General features: G+C 41.1%; 1 protein-coding gene across 4 annotated transcripts in view; it reads left to right on the plus strand.

Moving 5' to 3' along the window:
- The window catches only part of adgrd1 (adhesion G protein-coupled receptor D1), a 53,581-nt gene continuing 37,702 nt past the window's right edge, over positions 1 to 15,879 (plus strand). Inside the window, exons 1-13 of one of the 4 annotated variants that reach the window (XM_035436010.1) lie at positions 1 to 647; positions 757 to 793; positions 1,624 to 1,740; positions 2,654 to 2,752; positions 3,450 to 3,572; positions 5,072 to 5,248; positions 7,104 to 7,361; positions 9,968 to 10,035; positions 11,013 to 11,162; positions 11,336 to 11,395; positions 11,788 to 11,911; positions 12,406 to 12,513; positions 14,784 to 14,859. In XM_035436010.1, coding sequence (XP_035291901.1) covers positions 594 to 647; positions 757 to 793; positions 1,624 to 1,740; positions 2,654 to 2,752; positions 3,450 to 3,572; positions 5,072 to 5,248; positions 7,104 to 7,361; positions 9,968 to 10,035; positions 11,013 to 11,162; positions 11,336 to 11,395; positions 11,788 to 11,911; positions 12,406 to 12,513; positions 14,784 to 14,859 — 1,451 coding nt within the window. In that variant the 5' untranslated portion in view covers positions 1 to 593. Of the gene's footprint in view, positions 648 to 756; positions 794 to 1,623; positions 1,741 to 2,653; positions 2,753 to 3,449; positions 3,573 to 5,071; positions 5,249 to 7,103; positions 7,362 to 9,967; positions 10,036 to 11,012; positions 11,163 to 11,335; positions 11,396 to 11,787; positions 11,912 to 12,405; positions 12,514 to 14,783; positions 14,860 to 15,879 lie in introns of those variants that run through there. The other 3 variants (XM_035436011.1, XM_035436012.1, XM_035436014.1) reach the window with 3 other exon arrangements.

The raw sequence follows: 15,879 nt of genomic DNA on the forward strand, positions 1-15,879 counted from the left end.
ATTGTTATAATTTTTGGAAGCCGATGGATGAGGCGCACACATTTGTGGTGGAATCGCCTTTCTAGTTCCCGCTTTAGGTATTCCCCATCCCTCAAAGCAAATGACACCACAATTTGAATTCCCACACCTAATCCGACAGCGCTCAGGACCCGGCTGAGTGAGTTATTTTACCAAAGACCTGTTGAGTGCGCAGTGAGCAACAAGCGCAGGGAATCAAGAGACTTGCTGCCAATTTCTAGACTGGATCCAGAATTCGCTTTCCGGGCGGTGGATTACAAGTTTGGGGAAACAACCTAACAAAGGATCTCAGAGTTTGCTGCAAAAGATAATGTGATAGTTTGAAGATTTTGCTTGACAGCGTTTTTATTCTGTTGAGTTTGCGAATAGACTAACATTTTTGACGCAGGCGGCAACTTTTTGGTGGTTCTAAATTCTAAATAGCCTAGTGATTCGGGAATTTGCTAGCCTAGGCTATTGCTTTTTCCAACACCTGCGGATTATTCTTGAGGTGCAAAAAATGCTCAATCGTTTTTGGATGTATTGTGGACAAAGGAATTAATTCAAGAAAAGTTGTCATAACCGTTTCGCAAGCTATGGAGCAATTTTGCAGAGTGCTGTCACTAACCACATTTGTAACTTTAATCCAGGTAATATTACAATTTTTAGTAATAAAAGTATGATTGACAAAAACAATTCGGCGTTGACTTGGTTAAATGGGTTCGATGTTCAAATCAGGTAATGTCTTTTTCTGTTTAGGTCAATGGTAAAGCTGTTATCCCGTCTGAGCATCCAGGTAACGTAATGCTTCCTTCCTTACCATTTGACTGACTTTTATATTCATGGTTACTTATAATTGTAGCCTATTTTATTTTTCTATATACTTTTATTTTATTGATCATTTTATTGGAGTTACAGAGCCAACAGGTGTCATTAAAGGCACTAGATCAAACACAGACAGTTTAAGCTGACCTATATCTTTTTCCTGATAGGTTCACTTTAATGAAGTTGCTTCAAATAATCCAGTACAAATATAAAAAATAAACTCTTTAATTTGTTATCTTAGATTTATGGGCTAATGTTGATTTACAACATGCAATCCAGAATGGTAGCCTTAGGCAATGCCGCGTAGGGTTCAGCCTGAATAATATTTTGCTGGTTATTTTCTCATATTGGACCGAGTTAAGTGGGTTCTAGGCCTAGCGAAATAGTAAGAACTATTCACTGCTAAATTCTGAAATCCCAATTTAGGAAGCCTATGAATTACACTGTGAATGACGATTTTAAATTAACGTTCACAATCCTGATTTAAAGAATAGGCTATAGGAGAATGTAGGCTATTCCCTTATTTTTATTTTCGACATCTATCCACCCTGGTTAAGTAATATCAGTGAAATCTCTGATATACTCATGACATTTTCGTGAATGTCCAATGGTGGTCGCTACCGTTCATTTAATTACAGTGGTGTAATAGACTACGGAAGAAATTAACCATTCTGATATTGATTTCTTTTCTCGAGTTCCCGAAGTCCTAGCGAAATGCTAATTGAAGTACAGTCCTCTGCATGGATTTTTTTTGTTTTTGTTTTTGTTTTTTTGTTTTTTACTAACCAGCTCTGTCCACAGGCCTCCAGTTGCTGGCCACTGCCTCGCACTACTGGCCTCTGGATGCTGTGGATGGGATTCACGGACTTTGGGACCAGATTGGAAACAGAACAGGTTATGTTAATGGAAGTAATATAAGTATGTGCACAGGTGTATGCTTCAGAATATAACTCACTGTCTTCTTGCTGTCTGCCTGTCCATCAGTTCTCACCTCACTCCCACAGTTGCCATTCAATTTCTCTTTTCCAATGCACATATGCAGTGTTCAAAATTGAATGAGCCAATAGTTGCACGAAATGGCTGTTAGAAGATGACTGAAACTAGAAACATGTATGCAATTTGAATACTGTTCTACTTTTATGGGGCTGGTGTACATCACAGAGCTGGCAATAGAAATGCTCTTAGCTTTCAATAAGTCAGATTGCAACAGAGTCAGATTTTTCCATGTGTGGTTTATATTAACAGAGATCAAGGTATTATTGAATAAAGAACCTTCTGGGGAATTTATGGGCACCACTTATCATAACATCCCTGTTGAAATAGCATTGTCCTTTTGGTGCTCTGCTTTATTCCTACCTCTTACATTTAATATTGTGTGAGTGAATGTTTGCTCCATTTACTTAGGCAGCAAATAACATCACTCTGTAATGCTGTCTCATATTCAGATATTGTCATATTACAGTAGCAGTGTGAGTAGGTTAGACATTAACTGTATGGCACAATTTTTATTAAGCCAAGGAGATAACATGCATCCCCTATAAAGAAATTTGCTTGTATGACAAGACATTTCTACTTGGTGAAATATTTTGAAGTGATATTGTGCCCTTCAATATAATTTCCCTTCACAGAAGGGCAAAATTTTGTTGAGCACTGTGTATGGGTTACGCCCTTTTGGTTTCCCTTTGCTTTCAGTCTCTCATGCCTGGTTGTTCTCCACGGTCTGTGTGTCTTTTGTCTCCCATCACTGCGTCACCAGCGTTGCGTTTGTGTTCATGTGAATCACCTGTTTCACCCTGTTTGTCTGTCTGTTTGTTTTTCATGTCCCGTCCAGCTCTCAGAATCCACAACCACACTGTGCTCCCTTCCTCCCATAACACTTCTTCTGTGTATACCAATGATTCTGCCTACACTAACATTTCTGCAACTGTAGGTGAGGATCATCCCTGTTCCTTGAAAATTGCAGTACAGGTCCACAGTGATATCATTATGCCCTGTCTTGTGTCAAAACATACACGTCTGTCTTCCGTGGTGTATTTTCAAACCCCTGCCACCCCCTGCTCGGCAGCCAGGATTGTTTTCCCTGTCGTCCCGGCCCAGCCCGTCAACACTAACGTGTCACCATAGCTGTGCGCTGCCACCCAAAGACGTTGAATTTCTCTCCCCCTGAGCCCCTTTTTAAGTGCGGAGTTCCATGCCAGGGAACTAACCAAGATCACAGCTCTAATGATGCAGTGGCCAACACTGAGGTTTGAAAATATGCCTGGAGTACAGTAATAATTAGACTCTTAATACCAGCAGAAATTCTGTTGGGTCAAGATTTGTTCACATGAGTTGAGGAGGAAAAATAGGTTAACCACCGAGCCACTGATCAGTCAATGCAGAGCTGAACTCTTGCTCTGAAGGCTAGCTTTCTTTGCAGCACAATGACTCATAGTGTGTACAGAGAGGTGAACTATGCATCCTAGTGTCATTTGTGGTTTTAGTTTATTTTGTTATCTACTTTTCTTATTGAATCATCCTTTTTATTGACGCGTGGATGTGGTTACCTTTTTATTGGTAAAATTGCTTGATAAGAAACTAAATAAAAATGTTCAGACCAAATAAATGTGTTTCATCCCCACCTTTAGACATCGTAGAAGGAATGGTTAACAAGGGGATTTATCTGAATGGAGATAACGGGGCCACCTTTTTGCACTTTGGGAACTACAAGAATTCATGCATCAGTGACCCAACCCTGTGTGGCTCTGAAGGTAAGTCCTGTCTGGACCTCGCCCCTGCCTCTCTCGCTTCCTACAGGAATGTCTTGGGGCGATGAGAAAATGTATATAAATTTGTTACTGAATTGAACCTAATGCACGGGTGACAAATTAAAGGAAAAAGCAACATAAAGTGTCTTAGTAAGGTTTTGGGCCACCACGAGCTGCAAGAACAGCTTCAATGCGCCGTGACATAGATTCTACAAGTCTCTGGAACTCTACTGGAAGGATGGAACACCATTCCTCCAAAAGATATTCCCTCATTTGTTGTTTAGATGATGGTGGTGGAGAGCGCTGTCTCGCACGTTGGTCCAAAATCTCCCATATGTGTTCAATTGGGTTGAGATCTGGTGACTGTGAAGGCCATAGCATATGATTCAAATAATTTTCATACTCATCAAACCATTCAGTGACCCCTCATGCCCTGTGGATGGGGGTATTCTCATCCTGGAAGACATCACTTCCATCAGGATAGAAATGTTTCATCATAGGTTAAAGGTGATTACTCAGAAAAAATTACGTACTAATTTGCAGTGACCACTGTAGGGGTCAAGCATTCAAGCCTGTACCATTATCTTGGTGTACGCCATACATGCTCTCGCCCACTTGTCGAGAATATAGTGAAGGATGACTCATAGTGAAGGATGACTATATCACTTTTTTACATATCTCTGTACACCAGTGAATATGTTTTTTGCACCACTGAAGTCTCAAATGTGCATTCATCTTTGTAATGAGGGGTTTATGCACTGCAACCCTACTATGATATTCTTCTCTATGTAGTTGTCGACGGATTGTTCTTGCTGACACAGTCTGACCATGTCTTGCATTGACATTCTCAGTCACCTCAGGAAGAGTTGCTCTTCTGTTTTTCCTTACATATCGCATTGATGCACAAGCATCACTGTCATCGAATGTGCACTTTCGGCCACAATTTCTGACCCTATTTACTGATGCTTTCCCCATAGATCTAAATGCATATGTCACTTTAGTCACTGTTCCTACTGAAACACTAGCCAGTTGAGCAGTCTTAGCGACTGAAGCTCCTGCCATCCATGCTGCAATAATGAACCCTCTTTCAAAGTCACTTAGATATTTTCCTCTCGCCATCTTGATCCAAAATTGAGGTTAACTGGGCCTGCTCAGCATTTATATTCATGCCACAGTACGCTACAACGTTAATTGCTTAATTGTATCATGCAGTACATCTATATGGAAGCATCTGCATCTGTTATAATTTCTCCCCTCATTTATTCAGGTTGTTCCTTTAATTTGTCACTGGTCCGTATATATATATACATATATATATATAGAGAGAGAGATAGGAGGAGATGTAAATGTATGTACTTATATTTGTGTATGTATGTATATACATATATATATATATATATATATATATATATATATAATATATGTATGCATGTATGTATGATATAAATACATATATGTGTGTGTGTGTGTGTGTGTAATTCTCTTCTCTTACTCCAATGCAGGAATCACATTTTCCTTTTTTTGGAAGAACCAGGAGGCAGGGTCCCGCTTTGCCATTTCTTCAGGGGGGAAAGTCATTTCCAATGGGTTCTCTGTCTACACAAATGCTCATGGGGGATATGTGGAGTTTTACACAAGGGGAGACTCTAAGAGATGGACAGCAAAAATCGAGATTCCAGGTACCCCTTTCTAGGGCTTTAAAATACTTGTAGCCTTTGCCAAATCTAGAATGTGTTTTGCATCAGCTCTGGTCTCTTGGAGCATGGGCTTAAATAATTTTAACAGTCTGCTTTGTCAGTTGTTTATTTAGGTTAAGTTTGACTCACTGACTGTTAACACGTTTCATACACACAGATGTGCAACATGGAAACATAGAGCGATAGTTAATTATTTTCCAATATAAATATAATATGCAAGAAAAAAAACTTGTACAAACAACTAATATTATAAGTAACCACAGAGCTTCACTAAAAATATTGAAAATATGTTAAACGTTGTTATGCGTCTGGTTAAAATCACAAAAACAAGACCTCGCAGAAAGAGAATGCACAGAGCTTGAAATTTGTGTCAGATCCCTCATAACAAGTCCATATTTCTAACTGAAGCCACTGAGGCACATGAATATGTCATAAACATGGGCTTTATTGCTTATCTTATGTAAAGGGCACTGAGTGAGACATTTATTGCAGTGCCATTTAGCTGTCTATTCACAATTTATTGATTGCATGATTGTAATATAAGTCTTTGGTTATCTTCTGATGCCGCATGCTTTGTCTGCCATCCTGACGACAGACTTCTTCCGCGATTCCTCCATTATCGGGCATTGTATATCGCCAAGTTGAGCTATATGTTTTATGATTAGTCACTCTACTGTATCTTGTGGTGTATGAAATTAACTTTATAAACCTATTATTATTGTTTGTGTAATTATTATTATTGCTGTTGTAAAAAGGTTGCAGAGAGAAGTCAAATTGAATTATCAAACGTAAGCTGGTTTCGAAATCAATTATTTTTAAGTGGAAAAGTGTTTTTTTTTTTTTTAAAGTAAACAAAGTAACACTGAGCTGACATACAAATTTCCTGTACACCCCCATCTTCAACTTCAAGGGCTGGTCTGGAAGCTGTAACTAATAAATCAATATTTGCATTGACTTTGGTTTATAAACAGTTGATAAAAGACAAACCTTCAGGCTGTTGTGTTCTGGTATTTCACCTGATTGCGTAGAATGCTTAAAACTGCTGGAGAGTATAGGAGCAGAGAATGACGTATTTCATTTGCCCTTTCCTCACTAAACTAATCCAAATACTGTACTATGAGACATTGTTTTTCAGCAGTCTGGCCTTACATAACTTACAAACAGACGACACATGTGTACGTTTACATGAGTTCGGCTTCGAGTCGTGAGCGGCGGTGGTGGGACATATGGTTTGTGTTTGGGTGGGGCCGGCCCAGACGGCCTGTGTGTGACTATGTTTTGAGCTCCGGGAGGGGGAAGTGGGGGACAGAACATGCTGGGGCAGGAAGTGGCTGCAGGGAATATTGGGTCCCTGCTGATGTCAGTGCCCAGACGCTGGACGTCACCTGGGAGTCTTTCACTGCCCTGCAAAATAGCCAGGAACATATGTTAGTCCGCTATTGGAAGGTGGAGGGAGCCTGGATAGGTGAATAAGGAGAATGGGCTAAAGGGGGTATGGAAAAGGGGAAATAGAAGGTCAATGAAAGATCTGACTGTTTTAAAGAGCTTCTAAAAATAAGTAAGTTGTGTTCAGAGGGGAAAAGAAAAAGACCCAGAACAACAGTGGTGTTCGATGGACTTCCATCTTGAGCTTCCTCAGTCAGTTCTTCTCAGTACTCAACCCCTTTTTAAACTGAGCAGCTGTCCTCAAAATTCAGTTTAACTCACAACATTCAGATCCCACTCTGCATGCGGTGAATTGAAGCAAATCACCACCCAGACTGTACAGCTATACTCTACTCATAACATGTAGCATATCAGACAAACTGACTCATGTGGGCTGTGCTGTGTGTCATAGGGCCTTACTGGACACACGTCCTATTCACCTGGACCCAGAAGGATGGCCTGAACGTCTACGTCAATGGTACCTTCAGCATCAGTGACCCGGAGGGGAACGTGTCCAAAAACTACGGGGACCCTCATCAAAACCTAGTCATCGGGACCGACAACAAGGAGTCCTACAAGTACTACGCAACCGGAACCTTTGACGAATTTGTCATCTGGGAACGGGCCCTTTCTCCTGAAGAAATCATGCTGTACTACAAGGCCGTGACAGGTAGGGGGGCTTTTGGATGTTTTGGAAAAAAAAACTTTATTTCTGCTGTTCTGTTTTGTGACATTTTTGGAATGCTGTTGATTTCCTTAGAAGTTATGTGCACGTCATATGGATGCGTTTGAATTTTGTAATTTCCTCTTGGAGCTCAGCCACATTCCATGCATGTGTATCACTGATAACAAAAGACGGGTGAAATGGACAAACATTTGCACAAAATTTTAACATGTTTTCATGGCGGCAATGTAAGCAATGAGGAGGATTAGCTGGACAGGTGTAACTGAAATTCAATTCTAAGAATCCTTCTGTTCTTCTTCTTGTGGAATCAATGGGGCCCTAACAAGTTGTTTTAAATGATAGAAAATATTTAACCCTTCTATTACTTTGTGTTTGTTTTTTGATGAGGTATGTTGGTAAACAGGATTGAGATGTGCACAGAAAGATGTTTTGTAATAAATAAAGGACATGTGTTTTCCATACCTGTTCTTGTCAGGGTCTGGTTCCACTAACAGGAAGATTTTCTAAGCATTGCTAACAGGGAGATTTTCTAAGCTCCGCCAGGAAACCAGGTTGTATTATAAAATAGCGGATGTGTTACTCAGTGAAAAAAGACATTTCATGTGGGGGATTTATTTTCCCTGTGAAATAAGAAAGTTTAGCCTTTGAATATTATTTCCATGCTTAAATGCAATCAGGGAAACTCGTAATTGACTCCAGAGATGCCCAAAGATGAGGGTTTCAGTCGGACTGGATGAGAGCCTCTAATCGCACATCAGTGACCCCTGCTGGCTGATTGGCCACTCACATTTCACCTGTTGAGCTGTACATGGAGTTTCGTCCTCAGACTCTTGTCTGCGTAAAAACAACTTCTCGATAGAAAAAAAGAAAATGGCAGCAACATCACATGCTTCAGTGGAGAGAACATGCCTTTTTTTGGGTCTCTCAAATTGACAGCAGAGGTTGCGATAAGCCGTGTAGTGTGAGCATGATTCGGAATTCCAAATTGGGAGGAAAAGTGGGGAAAAAGCATTAAAAAAGGAGATGAGGGGAACCTCACAATCAGTACATCCATCAAATTTGGCTCTGGTAGTTTTGAAAACCGCATTTAAATCCTCCTCCTTTTCATGGTTCCACATGGATTACATGTAGGTGCACAGGAGGTAAAAGAGTCCACTTTTCTTCATCAGTTCACTTGCAGGAGATTACCGAGGATTTAAGAAAATTCTCTTTCTAACAGCTTATGGCATTAATGAGTTTGCGATGAGAGGTTGAATGATGGCTGGTGGACCCTGTATCCTGGCACTGTGGAAACAAACACTCCAAAACACAGCGGTCTACCGTAGGGCCCCGGTCTGTTGAATCTATCAACGGAGGTATTCAGGTTGAGCACCGAATGCAAGACTGAGAGGCCTGCCATAACACTTAACCCTTGTCAGTTAAATGCTCTCTCAGGAGTGGGCCAAAAATAAGCATATTTCTCTTGCGCTAAGGGTGGTTTCAAGTAAAGACATAGATTTTAAATACAGTACATTTTGATAGACGTTTTTGAGGTTCTCTATGGATAAATTTTTAGAGGGCTCAAGGAAGAGATTAGATACCAAAAGTGTGATCTGTGGGGAGAAAATTTTTTAATCTGACAATATTTTTGTCAACAAATGTAAGCCTTTGGAAATGACCTCCTGCTATTTTAAGCTTGTCCGCTAAGGGCTTGTATAATGTTACAACAGTTACACGTCTGCGTTATTACAATACCAGAGCATTGAAGCTGGACGACAGGTTAATAAATGATCTAAATATAGGACGGGACAGTTTTTTCTTGGTCTAATAAGGTCATGTGGATATTTGCGCTTTTGGGAAACAGGACTCTGTAAGGACAGGATTGTGAATTCAGTTTCACTGGGGAATAGTTTATTTTTTAGGATCTTTCAAATCCCGGGTGAGTGCTATGAAACATTTTTTCGCTGGCCTTTGGGAATGGTCAACATCTTTCCAGACAATAACATCCAAAACAATTTGTGTTGGGATAATACTCCTTGAAAGGGTTGTTCAATTACAAATTACTTAACACAGTTTACCCTCCCCATCAGTAAATTGAATACTAGGGCAAATGGTCAATTTCAGATGTAAATTCTGTGTTTGATTTATTATAAAATATGAAAGAAGGAAACGCCAGAATAAATAAAGGAAAATTTCAGCCACATATTGTTCCTGTGTCATCCACCTCTTTTTCTTGATGGAACTTCATGGATTTGGAATGCACTATTCTGTTGTAGACTGGCGACCTGCCCAGGGTGTATTCCTGCCTCTCGCTCAATGCATGCTGGGATAGGCTCCAGCTCCCCCTGCAACCCTAATCAGGAATAAGAGGGTATATATAATGGATGGATGGATGGATGGGTGGATGGAATGCACTATTTGTTTTTCTCTTTGGCCCAGGTGCTGTCCTCTGAAATGCTGTCAGATAAGCTGCCACTGAGAAAATGTCTATAAATTAAGTGCTGCTGTATGTATTTCCTCACTCAGAATTGGTGGAACTCGGTGGATTTCAATTAAGTTAAATCTGGACCGTATTTTTTAAATTAGTTTCAAATTTGTTCTTCCCCCTCAAGGTGAATCTTGGGTTGCTCCGACAACGGCATCTGTTCCTACTTCCACCACTACTTTGGTGGATACTCCTGTAAGTAATAATCCACATGGTTGTGGACTGATGTTGAATGCTGTAGATTTATAGACTATATTGTCCCCTAATGGTAATCCGTCTTAGTCTGTTAAATTGCAGTGGGCACAGTTATTTATGACATATCGCAATGCACCGAAGTGTTTTTTTAAGGGATTGCGCAAGGAGAAAACATTGTAAAAACTAAGATAAGAGTAGATAATTTTAACGCACACTTATAAAAAGACAAACTGGAGGACTTCACCTGTCTCCATGGGCTTGTGTTCCCCTGAACACACACTCTGTTGCATTAATTACGCTCGTAAGGAATTTATCTGATCTCATGTAGGGACCTTGTGCTCTCCTCAAAATGAAATACTGGTTTGAAGTGAGGTTGCCTGCTCAAATGATCAGCTGCAGACTCCCAGGCTGATTAAGTGAGCTACGGGTGGCAATCAGGGAGGAGGAGGGCCTTCAGACCCCCCGGTTAAATCTCAGTAAATACAAACATTTGTTTTTATGTAACCGTTGTTTTGCTAAAGAGTCTTCGCTGAGGAAATGGAAAAAAATGGGTGTGTTCAGTGCACAGTGGGGCCCCCGTGCTGTTTATTAAACAGCTGCTATGGATCTGACTTTGAAAGAGAAAAGAGCCCACAGCTCAGCAGCGGGGAATGCCTCTTCTAGGTTATGGTTACATTTCTCCTCAGAACTCCTTGCTTCTGTTTTTTGTCCAGTCGTATTACTGCTTCACCTCAGTGGAAATGCTGCATTATTGGAACTCGAATCTCCGAGTTGTGTGAACCTATCTGTGAATAATTTCGATAGCCTTACGAAATTGATGCTAATTCGCATCGATACCTTATGGAGGAATAATAGTTGCTGTTAAATCAAACGCAGACTTCAAGCTTGGAGCTGTGACAGCATGCTGCACTGTGCTAATAGATAAGTGAGGCAGGTTTGAACCTGGTGTGATGCAGTGTCTTGTGTCCCTGCTGAAGGTGCCACCTACGGAAGCCTCTCTCCCTGTGGCCACCGATCTGCCGGAAGAACTCCAGACTTATGAATACCCCGTCTCCATGCCAGGGACTGTGTCCATCAGCCTTCCTAAAAAGAACATTGGCCAGGACACTGCCAACAACCTCACCCTGGTAATGTGCACATGCATGTGTACACAGTTTATTCACACTCACAAGGCTCTTAAAGCGCATACACACACACACACACACACATACATATACACACATACACATACACACGCACATACTCACACACACAGGCTGGTTATATTGTACCATGCTGTCTTTCACTGTTTTGGTTCCAGGCCTTTTTGAAGAGCGTGGAAGAGGTCCTCTCCGCGCCGGGGTGGCCTGAAGAGGAGGAGGTAAGGCCGAGAAGACTAGATGAGTGAGATGTGCTTGGCATATGAGCTGCCTTACAAGATGATGGCTCGACACAAACAGATTTATGAAGACTGGAATGCCTGGCGAGAGAGAGACACTTTTGAAAAGAGGCTGTGGTTTCAGCGTGATTAACACAATGAACAAGTTCAGTTGTTTTTACATGCGCAAACTCTGAACCAGATGTTGGAGCCCTTGAGTACATTCCAGCCAAACAACACAGGAAAATCTCTAGCAGAAATTCACTAGAGGGTACTCCCAAGTACAACAAACTCCCATAGCTATCTCTTCTGTGTGCTTATGAATATTCCAATATACGTACCTGTGCCTTTCAGTCTTACTAAGAAAATTTGGTATGCCTTCTGTGTTTTTGCAGCAGTCGATCCCTATGGTTAGCGGCTTGATCGAGACTGTGGACAGAGTCATGATCCACATGGTGTCCAACCTGGAGTCCAGTTCCCAATCAGTTATTTCTATTGGTGGGAAATCTTCCGTGGCAGGTCAGCAGACTCTAAACTTTAAACATGCATGCATTTTGAATGGTTTGCTGGCATTTCGAACTGTACGAACTTCCATAAGAGGCTCAGAGCATGAGAAACATTAATGATGTACATTCTTTAAGCAAATGATAAAGCTGGTTAAACTATCTGGATTTTTACTGGAAAACCAAAGGCTTAAAAGCGTTTTGCCTGTTTAGGGGAAAGATGAACAATTAAGAACCATTAACAGGAACATGTACCCATGGGTATGTGCAGGCAGAGGGTTATTTTGTCCCAAGTTTCCTTATTTGTAAACAACCATATTTTTTCCTGATTGGGATTGTCCCTACTTTGATGTTCCCATTAATCACAGATAACCAATCTTACATGCCTAGATAGAACATTACATTCCCTTCTGTACGTAATTTCACTGTGCCCCTGCTCTCCCCCACAACAGTGAATTTCTATCATAAATTGTACTCTGCTAACTCCACCCCTTCCATTTTCTTGTGCAGATTACTCGCTGATGAAGATACCGCAGAACTACAATCTGCCACTCTACCGCTTCCCCACGCAGGGCAAGAACTACATCTCTGTCCCTGGGGAGGCCTTCACCCAACAGGGTGAGTGCTGACTTCCTGTTTCAAAAATTCATTTTTCTCCACCCACTGCTCTGAATCCAAGTTTATCTGCCTCCAGTGTGGTTGAATTGAACCATGTCCCCCAGCACTGGAGCTACAGTACAGAAATACGTACTTTACCTTTTAATGGTTTCTCAACATGGAGGTGCCAAATTTTCACAGTCCACATGAGAGGAGGAACTCTCTGTGAAGAACATGATCAGCACTGCGAACTGTTGGTTGTATTCACTTTCCTGTGGTGCTTTCTTCATCAAACAGCCACCACAGTATAAATCAGGAAATACATGTTTCACACAGCTGTCTGGGTATACTGCCAAGCTCAGGCCACTAGTCAAGCTACACAAATTTGGTGGTCAGTGACCAAATAATGTGGAAACAGCAACATAAAGAAAATAAAGCTTTTTTTTAAGGACAAGGACCCTTGTGGTTACCTTTTCTGAAAGCATGTAATTGGGCAGTTGTTTATGTAAAAATAAGCGCACTCTAACATGGAGGCAGGCCCTGGAATGTGTGTGTCTCTGGCACCTCAGCTTCACGGCTGTTGGCGAAGTCCTGTTCATTATTTCAGAAGCCAATAACAGCACATGGAACCACACAATCCCCCATCATGCTTTAAAGCAGTTCTGAGGCTCATTTACTTTCTGGAACTTAAGACTGAAACAACAATTACATTTAAAATGACAATTTTTAAACTTGTTTACAGCCAGATATACCAATCACCAGCAGAAAGTAAAACAAATAAGTCATCTGCTACATCAAATCTATCTCATTTCAGTATTATAAATAACATAATTTATAGTACTTCCTATTTCTTTTTGAATTTCTCCATGTGCTTTTTTATAAAAAGCACACTTAACATGTATTTGTATCACATAATTACTGTGACATATTCACACATTTTTTTTTCTTTTTTGCCTGGATTTCAGAAATTGCATTTTTGCCTTTTCTCTGTGGTGTCTGCACTCCAAACACAGCACTGGTCATAGTAAAGACCACACCCAGAGACAAACCCACTGTTCAATACGGGCAAATGGAAATAGCTTTGGGGAAATGGAGCCCTTTTCTAAAGAAGTCCCACTTTGATGAGAGGGGGAAAAGAAAAGAAAGCAGGAGAAAGTAAGGAGAAAGCAGAGATAAAGAGAAAGAAAGAAAGAAAAAAATGAGAGCTGATTTCAGGTACTTAACAGTCTCATTCGACAGGAATGCTCTTTTCATAAGACGGACTCATTTATTAACTTTTTTTGGAGGCCCTACTTGTTAAAGTTTGTTTTAATGCAGAGGGTCAGTAATTACAGATCACATTAAAATTGTTTGTTGGAGTTTGTGCAGAAGTTGGATTCCCTTGGCTCCACCTGGCCTCCAAACCGCTCCTTGTTACTCTAACATTTGAATGAACAATTTTAATGATCCATTAAAACACAATTATCAGAAATGGAATATAAACATGGCTGCTGGTGAAATGTGTCCAATATTTAAGATGTAAGCCTGAACACATGGCGTGCTTTATTAAAAGCACCCCGTGGAGGTTTTATAACGCAATTAAGCACACACAAAGCTGCGAGGTTATTGTTTTTCTTGTGTCAAGGTAATTCCAAGCTTTTAAAAGACACGGAGAGATTGGAGGTGGGGATGCATTGAAGCTGAACACAAGGGGGACGTATTGGCCAAAATTTTCTTAAAATATTTTTTGCACTTTCTTCCAGTGCTGTAGTCGCCTGGGACCACATCCATTTCTGACTAATTCCTTATTATGAAAAACACTGATTGATTTATGCTGTAAATTGCATTTTCATGTAGTAATAATAATAATTAGTCATTTATGATTTTCATATTATTGTCATCATTATTCATAATTTCTCTTTTAGGAGAGTATTGCCATAGTCTTGTGTATTGCAAAATCTGAGGGTGCGTGCTGTCTTGAAGTGACCACCCTGCTGTGTTAGTTTTGACTGTTTGACTTGGACTGCTGAGGCTGTGTGACTTGCATAATCTCCCATCACACACGTGGCCCTCGGACAACCCCTCCCTTGCACCTGGGTGCGAGCAAACAGCACTCCCATTAGTCTCTCAGTGCCAATGCTAAGCAGCGTAGGAGCGCTAATGAATTTCCTGTCCTCGGGAGCATTTTATCAGTACACCAAAAAAAAAAAGAAAAAAAAAAGAAGTTAGCCACAGGTCTCTGAGCGCTCCGTGTTTCTCACCCATTCCTTCATGACTCACGTCTTTCTCTCTTTTCCCTCTCTCTGCCTTAGCTCAAACCACCATTGTAGGCCTGTTCTACCACACCATGCACAACTACTACAAAGAAATCAGCCCGCTGAAAACCAAGTAAGTGTCGTCACACCTGCAGCTATGTTCAGTCAGATCTTGCCCTGTCAGGTTACTAATGATGATTAAGGTGTTTTAATTCACTCAACATAACAAATAATTAAGAGTTGGGTTGTCATCTGTGGTTCCGTAAGTGGCACCAAACTGGGACATGTGGTGTCTTGTGTGTTCTTCAGTTGTGTGCATCAGGCCTTACATACAAAGACCATTTCAAAAAAAAAAAAAAAATCAGCCCTGGCAATAAATGGTCGCTTAAACTTTGTCCACATTAGCTGCATCCCAGGTCTGGCTTCCTCTTCAGTTTTCCTGAAGCTGTCTGCGGGCAATTCCTGCTGGAATGACTTCCTGTACGTCTGGATAAGAGTTACTGGGTCCTCTCGTGCCCCCTGCTTCCTTGGTACAGAGTGCGCCCGGGGGCTGGTGGTTTTATCAGTCTTCGACTACCTTTCATCTCTCTGCTCACCCTCCTCTGTGAGACTGAGCTTCCCCATTATCTCGCTCCCTCTGTGTTAGATGGACTGGATAATTTTTGTATCTGGCAACCATCGGTTAAATTGTCCCCATTACCGTGGGGCTGGTGGTGGCTGAATCGAGCACTCTCCCCTCCCCAGCCATATGTAAAGTGTTTTGAAACCCCTCGGGTCAGAGACGCTATGCGAGCGCAAGCCATTAAATTTCCTTTATCGCTGCCAAGCCTTGTACATTCCGAGAGGCACCGTTAAGAACAGGGTGAATGAACACCTTCCCTACGGTCTAACTCAGAGACTGTTGTTTACGGTGGTCTCAGTGGGAACTAACCATGGTTTTACCATAGAATGTTTTTGGTTCTCCTATCAGATTAAAAAATAAATAAATAAATAATCACACTGGTAAGTCATTTTGTCACACCTTTCCCTCAACACTCAGCAGTGTTATCATTGTGCTACAGGACAATCATGATGACAGCCATGTTGGCTGTGTCACAGTCACAAAGATGCCTTATTGTACACTGTGTGATAATTTAAGATCACGCCAGAAAAA

Source organism: Anguilla anguilla, chromosome 10, assembly GCF_013347855.1.
Source record: "Anguilla anguilla isolate fAngAng1 chromosome 10, fAngAng1.pri, whole genome shotgun sequence".
Lineage (NCBI taxonomy): Eukaryota > Metazoa > Chordata > Actinopteri > Anguilliformes > Anguillidae > Anguilla > Anguilla anguilla.